The following is an 8,247-nucleotide window of genomic DNA, read 5'->3' on the forward strand; positions in this document are numbered from 1 at the left end:
GACCGCGTTTGTCTCGTCTGCATAGATGGTCAAATACTTTAAAGCCTGTGCGTCTCGTCCGCTAAGAAGTGGAGGCTTGTCGTCCGGAACGTTCACCACTAGGAAGTCAATTGTGTGGAATTTGCCCTTCCTTTCACACACCAGGGTTACTTGACCTTCTGGTTTCATTGTTTGGCTTCCGTAGGTGTTGATTCTGCTTTCGTCTTTGAGATTTTCAAATTCGGGAATAGCTGGCTTAATACTGAACTTGGCATAGTGTTACAGGTCGACGCCGAGTCGATTTGAGCTTTAACAATTTTCGACCGCCTCCCATGGATGAGGTGTAGGTGAGCGAAGAATTTCTTTGCACCGACTGGCGCTGCCTGATCATTTATAACAAATGCCTCTTCATCTTGGTCATCATCAACAAAATTCGATTGCTGATGTCGTCTTCTACCAATTCTCGTTCCTCCTCTGCATGCACGAGCAAAATGGCCAATGATTCCACACTTGTTGCATCGTTTCCCGAACGCTGGACAATGCTGTTGACGAGGGCTGGGATGTTCACCGCCACACCAGAAGCAGGCCGCTGTTAAGGTGTCGGAGCTGCGGTATTGGGGTTTTGTCTTCTTTGGGAAGTTTACCTGTTCCTGCTGGTTGCCTCGGGCATTTTTCATTAACTGGTTTGCATATGTGGTTGCCTCGTGGCTTTTGGCTATTTCAACGACTTCTTGTAGAGTGACTTTTGATTGCGCTGCATCTCGATGCCTGTGGCCTTTCCCAATCAGTTTTACGCGGAGAGATTCAGATGTTAATCCCGCGATGAACTGATCTCTCATCAATTCATCAGCGAAGTTTTCGTACTCGCACTGTGCAGCTTGATTGCGAATCCTTGTTTCCCAAGGCGCGATGGATTCCTCTTCATTTTGTAAAAGGGAAAGGAATTTTTGCCTTTCGCCCGAGACCCCGATGCTAGCGCCGTAATACTCTTTCAGAGCGTTGATAACCATGTGCGGTTTGCTCTGATCTTGTTCAGACAATCCTAAACTGTATTTGGAGATCGCTCTGGCTGCAGGGGATAACGATGCTCGAAGACATACCATCGCTTTCTCTGGTTTCGTCCACTTCGCTGCTTCTGTTTCCTTGGACGGATCGAACCAGTTTTGCATAATACAGTAGTCGACTAAATCTTCGATGTAGACCTCCACATCGTGTTTGTCATCCCCAGTTGTTTTGAATTGCGGGAAGGGAGTGTTTGAGGCCATATCGCTCATCGGCTTGAATCTTCTTGACTGTGAAATTAAAAGACAAGCACCGCTGCCACCATGTTGACCGTTACTTATCGTGTTCAAAACTCCACTTTAATGAGGTTGTCCACAGATATATACGGGTGCAGCTGCAGATATGGTAATTACATGTATTGTGGTTGGTGTGTGTGTGAGTAACGAGGTGCAAGTGTTTAGGTGCTAATTACAATAGTTGTGGTGCTAATTACAATAGTTGTGCAACACTGACTTTTGTCAGAAACAAAGCTTGGGCAAGGCTCATATGGTAAGTTGCTTATTTTAATGGTAGGAAAGATTGTTGAATGCTCCCCTCCTGACTGTTTTCATCGCTCAGTTGGAGCCAAAGTAATATTGAAATTTGATTTTCTTTTATTATTTGTTTGTCAAACACGGCATGACATTTTGAGTCTTACATGACGTATAACTCTGTCTTAAAGAGTTAAAAAATGTGATTTGCATTTAACAAATGGTAAACACCACAGCGTACACTATTGAGTTATGGATGCACGCGGGAGGTTGCTAAGCACGAAAGAAGCGTAAGAGTCGCTCGAGGCGATAGCCGAGAGCGACTCTAGCTTCTTGAGTGCTTAGCAAACCTCCCAAGTGCATCCATAACTCAATAGTGTACGCTGTGGTGTTTAACATTTGTTTTATAACATAACATTGATACATTGTAGCTAAAGAGTTCCCTTTTATTTGACAAATCTTACGCGACCAGAAAAAACAAGCGTGCGCGTAAAAATAGTCTTTGCATTTACTCACGTCAGCAGCGTACACCCATGGGCAAATAGGGGACGCTAAATTGACCAATCAGAGCGCGCGCTTTACTTTGGTTATGTAAAATTAAAAATGTGATTAAAAATGCAAATCACAGGAGCACTCGAATATTTCTGTGAATGTTATCGCCGCTCTAGTTGTCTTAATCTTGCGATCCAATTTCAAACGCTTCTAGTACGCATTAGCCTTACGATGACTAACATTAACGCAAAAAGGGCTTCAAGTGGTCTGCCAGATTTCTCAGAGCCTTGGAAGTTCAGCGATGCCATTCTTTCAGTTGAAGATCAAAGATTTCATGTCCATCGCAGCACTCTTGCATTTTGGTCGCCTGTATTCGAGAGGATGTTTACATCTGATTTTAAGGAAAAGAATAGCGATGAAATTCCACTTCCAGGAAAGAAAGCAAACGAAATCGCAGAGCTTCTACAAATAATGTATCCTTCTTTGGAAGAAAAAAGGGTGACCAAAGCCAACTGTTATTTCTTGTTGGATCTCGCTCGCGAATATCAAATAACGTCCATTACCCAAAAATGCGAAGATTTCTTGGTAGCTGTGATCAAAACAAGGAAGAATGAGGATGTAATAGCCGAACTCATTGTTGGGCAAAACTTTGAGCTAAAAACACTGGTGAAGACATGCGTTTATGAAGCGCGTCGTTTAAATCTGAAGCAGTTGAAGCGACATCCCAAGCGTGCCGAGGTCGAGCCAAACAACTATTTACAGATAGCTGAGGGGATTATAGCGCGACTCGAGGAAACGTGCGCGGAAGTGAAATCCAGTTCCTTGAAAAGTGTTTCTGAAATAATCAATTCGTTGTATAATCATACCCAGCCTAAGAGGGTCAGTGTTTACAATTATGGCCGTGTTTCGTCTAATGACATGGAAAAATTGAATTTACTGAAGAATGACAAGGACAAAGACACTCGCTGCGGTAACCTGAGTAATTCTGCAGAGAGTTTGGACAGACTACAGTATTTATTACAGAAACTTTAGAGCGATGAGATGGTTTAAGGTATATACTCATTCTTTAGCTTATTTTCATGATAGGTTAATACCACGGCAATAGCAATATTTAGACTGAATTATTGCGGAACAGCAACCACAGTCTTTCAACCCTGAGACACCCTCTTCCTTTTAATCCGTCGAACAGCCTCTCTGAGCACTACTATTTGTCTAATAGGTCTTAATAAGTAACGCAAAACGATCTTTCGGGAAACATAAGCTGTCACAGACTGTGTAAGAAACGGCAAATAAAGGTTTAAACGGTTTAAACACCGAACTACGTGCTTCTCCTGGAATAACACAAGGTCCTCGCACATGCTTGGCCAATGACGCATACAAAGCTGATTGACAAAATCACAATAGAGTACTATAAAAAAGTCACACAACTTGTCACAGACTGCATCTTGTTTCAGACTACAAGACCAAAATGTAAGGGATTTGTAGTAAGAGTAACATCAGTCCTCATAATTTTAGAAAGCATTCGGTTTCTAATTAATCTATGACAAAGCATGTTTGTCATAGATTAATCAGTTTCATTATATTTCAGAGAAATCCTATTTGAAAATTTTCTCGTATCCGCATATATGCTGTTCGAACTGACAGTTTATAGCATAAGGTTATTTGCAGGGCCACAGCCTTAATTAAGCTACAATTGATGTTAGTAGAAATAAAGGTACAATGTGAAACAAAAAAATGCATTTTATTCAAAGACGAATAATTAAAGTAGTGGCCAGTGGTCACCGCAATATCTTCACGACTCAACAGTCTACAAAATTAAGTAAACAGTTTAAAACCGAAAGTAATTAGATTACAGTGCTACTGAGGTTGCGGCAAATTGTAACCAAGGGGACAAAGTCTAATTCCAATCAAATGTGCAAAATAAAGCTCTAGATTTCATTACTTGGGTTTAAGAAGCTGCTCAGTCTTGGCTGCCACTGAAACGTTCGCCAACTTGGAGAAATTGCATATCAGTCACTGTTTGAAGTCGAAGACGTTTCGTCTTCCCTAGCCTGCCTCCTTACGTCATTGTCATGCAAGAGATGATGCTTGTCACAATTGAGGTCTGCACTTTTCGATTTCGCTACCTCTGAGCTACGTCACTGATTGCCTTTTTGTGTTACCTCTTAAATAACCACTCTCTTGACTCAATTTTATCGGTCCACAATGGCTACCGAGGAAGTAGTTACTCACCCTGACTTTTCAGAGTCCTGGTTGTTTAGTGACGTAGTTTTTGTGTTGGAAGATCAGAAATTCCACGTCCATCGGTATGTTCTTGCACAATGGTCACCTGTGTTCAAGGCGATATTCTCTTCGGAGTTTAGAGAGAAGAACTTGAACAAGATTCCTCTTCCAGTTAAAAAGGCGAGTGAATTCAAGGAACTTTGTTTCTCATTTATCCCACTATGTCTGGCGAAGCTCTGAACACCCTCAACAACACGAACTGCCTCGCTTTGCTAAGATTCGCTCAGGAGTATCAAATGGAGGCTATTTACAAGAATTGTGAAGATTTTATGGTCAGCAAGATACAAAATGCAGGAGGAAATACCTTCATGGATGATTTGATATTTACACAGACATATATCGGACTTTGAGAAACTTCTTAAAATCAGTGTCGAGAAAGTTATTAATACCTTATGGTTGGATGATTTTAAGAGTAATGAGCTATATGCTCAGATTTACGGACAAACTTACAGATTTACAGACAAATCGCAGAAGGAATCATACAAAGACTTGAAGGGTCCGGTTATTGTAGTTACGGTGGTCGCACAGGTACCTTTAGACGTTAGATGAAGAAACTTAAGAACTATCAGTAGTGGACGTAAATGTTATTAGAGCATGAAAAAAAAAAAAAAAGAAAAAGAAAAAACAATTGCAAACAAGCTGTCGAAAACGTGCAAAAGCTGTACTCACGATTTATTTGTTTGATTCAATTTTGCTATTACACTTCAATTAACTCCCACTCACAACTCTCACGAAAACACACACTACGTCTCATTGTAAGCACGTGGAACAGCTCCCTATATCGGGCGATAAAACACGTGCTGCATACATGCTGTTTGGTTACGTAATAGACAAATGAAATCACTTATGATGTCACCAATTTTAAGACTAATAAAGGTGACGTACAGTTTCTAACATAAGCCAAATCTCAAAGGTCAACAATAGCTCAGCGCGTGCGTTTTAAAACTTTGTTCATTTCTTAGCCGTCCTATGCAAAACAACAACGTGAAATCGCCAAAATTTGCGTCGTCTGCGAACCGAAACCGCGACGGCAAATTATTTCAATTTCCCGTTTGGAACTCAACGGCTACTTTATACGTCATGCTGAAGTTGAGCCGTGGCGCCGTATGAGACAGTAAGCTCCTGCAGCCACTTTTGAAATTCTAAGTAAGACTAGAAATTCATTTTTTAATCGAAGTCTTCCTTGGCGTCGCCGTCATGGTTTCTTAAGGTCCCTATTGACTGATTGGTGGAGAAGGAAGGGGAGACCAGAAGTGAAATTCAGTTGGCTCAATGACATAACTCACGGACCGAGAATAGTGTTATGACGAACGAGAACCAGACATATTACCGAACAGTCCAACTGAACCCAGTCAGCTGAGTTATTTGACAATTTTTGGATTTTTACACAACTAGGACGCAACAACATGTACGTAAGAAGGGCGCGCGCTAGCCAATGAAAAAGAAATAAAAGACTCTACTTTAATTAGAAACTTTCCGTAGTTCCTTGGACAAGAGACTCGCAATTTTCAGAAAAATATCATGGCCTTCACCTAAAATACTGCAGTGAAACGAAAGGCTGCAAAGCTGATCTATGGGAATGCAGTACATATTTTAAGTGTAACACAATGAGCTAGTGTCAGATGAAAATTTACTCCCTGGGGTTGTTTGGTGCCTTAAATATCGTGACTCAGGGTAAAAAAATAGTCAGATTAAAAGGAGGAGGGATTCAAGGGATAGAAAAGAACAGCTATCTTATTAAAGAAGACTGTGAGCATTTAGGAGGTATACTTAGGTAGGTAGGTAGGTATACTTTATTCAAATCAAAGAAACACGCTAGCCCCAACAACACTCAGCTGGTTTCCATGGAGGGCGTGTTTGTACAGATATAAAAAGAAACTAGAACTAATAATATAAGATTAATAATGTCGTAGGTCTAAAATCATAAAAATTCAACTATTATGAACTAAGGGCATATTATAAACTAAGTAAATGACTGGTTCCCTCGTATTACATATATGTTTAATTTACCAGGGGTGTATTCCTAAATGCTCTGGGATTTGAGACAAGCATCCACTCTGAGTTCCCCTTGTATTCCTATCAAAGAAATTAAATTTCTAAATACGCTCTTCCAAATATGCAGTAACACTTCAGATTACTGCCTTGGTAAGCTACTTCAGATGAATTAGAACAATCGTGGGCGTCTAAAAAACCAGTCATTATTCTCTTCTCCCTTTTTCCGTTCTACATGTTCTAATAACCTCCTTTTGAAATTTGTTATTTAATGGTCAAAATCAATTTAATGCACGAATTAAATTGAAAACTGCTGTTATGTATGTGACTATTCAACTCAGAGAATGATATGAAATCTATCACACTGCTAATGTCTTCATTAGTAGTGTGATATCTAAGTTGCCACAAATGCTTACTTGATATTTGTTCATCGATCGACAAGCGGATAATTAAAAGCCCCCATATCTGTTTGACGTTGGATATTGGCTTCTGATGTGAATAGCGTCTTTGAATTTCCTTTTGATGTCGACAGATTCTATACCACGAATTTATACCCTCGTCCCAGTCGATCTCGTCACTGATCTTTCAGTAGCGTTCTCAAATCGCAGAAAAAAAATTGAAATACACTAAGGCTATAAAACCTATCCTTACTTGGTAGGGAAAAACAAAAAGAAAGAATTTCGGCCACTTTGTTATCAAACTGAAGAAGGAAAGAAGGAAGCATCACACCTTTATGTTCTTCACGGCGTCGCAAGGAAATCACAAGCCAAAGTTTGATGTGTGCAAACACAACAAAATCTACAGTAAATTAGCTATTTCCATTCCATGGATTCAAGTATCTCTTTCATCGACCCCCCAGCTTTGCTCAAACTATTGCAAAGTGACCCACTAGCCGATCTGTTACATTAGGAACATCCGTCACAATCCGATCTTAAGACTGCTATATTTTTTTCAACATTATCAAAATATGCTCTAGCATGGCACTCTACTTTTTGAAGGGCATGGTCAGCCAGAAATCTACCTAAGTTGGATAACTCGTCTGAGCATATTTTTTTGCGAGCCAATTTGGACTTAATTCGTCCTTCGCTTTCGCGAGATTCCTTCACCTCTTTCTGAAGTCGCAATATCATTCCTTCCATAATTTCGTTTCGATTCTGTGGCTCGATTCGATCATACATTTCGTCGTTGTTCAACTCTTCCAGACATAGGCAACGAGCTTGTTCGATACTGGCTTCTTTTAGTTTTTCAAGTCTGTAAGTCTGAGCAAACACCAAATCTGAAAGAACGCTTCCCTTCGGCTTTGCTTTGACTTTGTCGACCATGCCAAATCTTCGCACCTACTCAAGATGGCCGCCATCTGGTATTCGTGTGCAAGCTTACACAGATAGCAACAGTTCTCAGCTGTTATTTCTGTTTCAGTTTCGTTTCCGAGATAAATAAATGACAACAGTTCTTTTATTTCACTTGCCTTCTTGTCTGGAAGATTGATCTCATTCGTGCCCTTTTCTTGGAACTCAGATGTGAACATGGTTTCGAAGACAGGCGAGCACAATGCAAGTACTGCTCGGTGAACATGGATTCTTTCTTCTTCGACGACAGAACAATATCGCTAAATTCCAGGGTTGCGAGAAATCTGGCACTTTGTTTCCAGTTTCCGAATCCCCCTTAGCGGTCATGTTTAAGCACAACTTCGAGGAATACTGACTGAAGCACTACTGAAAGTAAGCGAGGATGCAAGCCGAAACTGGCTTACTAGTAGCGTTAGAATTGTGTTACTTTGTATTGAGTGATTATTGCGGTGGTCTGGAGCGAATGCTAGGCCTGATCATCGCTCAAAGTACATTTTGCTCTAGATTTCCTAGTTGGAATAGTTAAACTAACGGTATAATTTATCTCAAAGACTATAAGGTGTTTTGCAAGATTGAAAGGACCACAGATGTAAGATTCTGTTTGTTTCCTATTCAGTACT

General features: G+C 40.5%; 1 protein-coding gene and 2 pseudogenes across 1 annotated transcript; 2 read left to right on the forward strand and 1 right to left on the reverse strand.

Moving 5' to 3' along the window:
* Positions 1–2,131: 2,131 nt before the first annotated feature.
* LOC111337926 (uncharacterized) lies at positions 2,132–3,312 on the forward strand. The gene has a single exon (XM_022944314.2). It carries the CDS (start codon positions 2,235–2,237, stop codon positions 3,033–3,035), a length of 801 nt encoding a protein of 266 aa, XP_022800049.1. The 5' UTR covers positions 2,132–2,234; the 3' UTR covers positions 3,036–3,312.
* A 625-nt stretch (positions 3,313–3,937) lies between these two features.
* LOC148740126 (speckle-type POZ protein-like) lies at positions 3,938–6,055 on the forward strand (annotated as a pseudogene).
* Positions 6,056–6,061: 6 nt separating this feature from the next.
* Positions 6,062–8,010, reverse strand: LOC148740127 (BTB and MATH domain-containing protein 36-like; annotated as a pseudogene).
* Between the last annotated feature and the right edge of the window lie 237 nt (positions 8,011–8,247).

This window comes from Stylophora pistillata, chromosome 2 (genome assembly GCF_964205215.1).
Source record: "Stylophora pistillata chromosome 2, jaStyPist1.2, whole genome shotgun sequence".
NCBI classification, from domain to species: Eukaryota; Metazoa; Cnidaria; class Anthozoa; order Scleractinia; family Pocilloporidae; genus Stylophora; species Stylophora pistillata.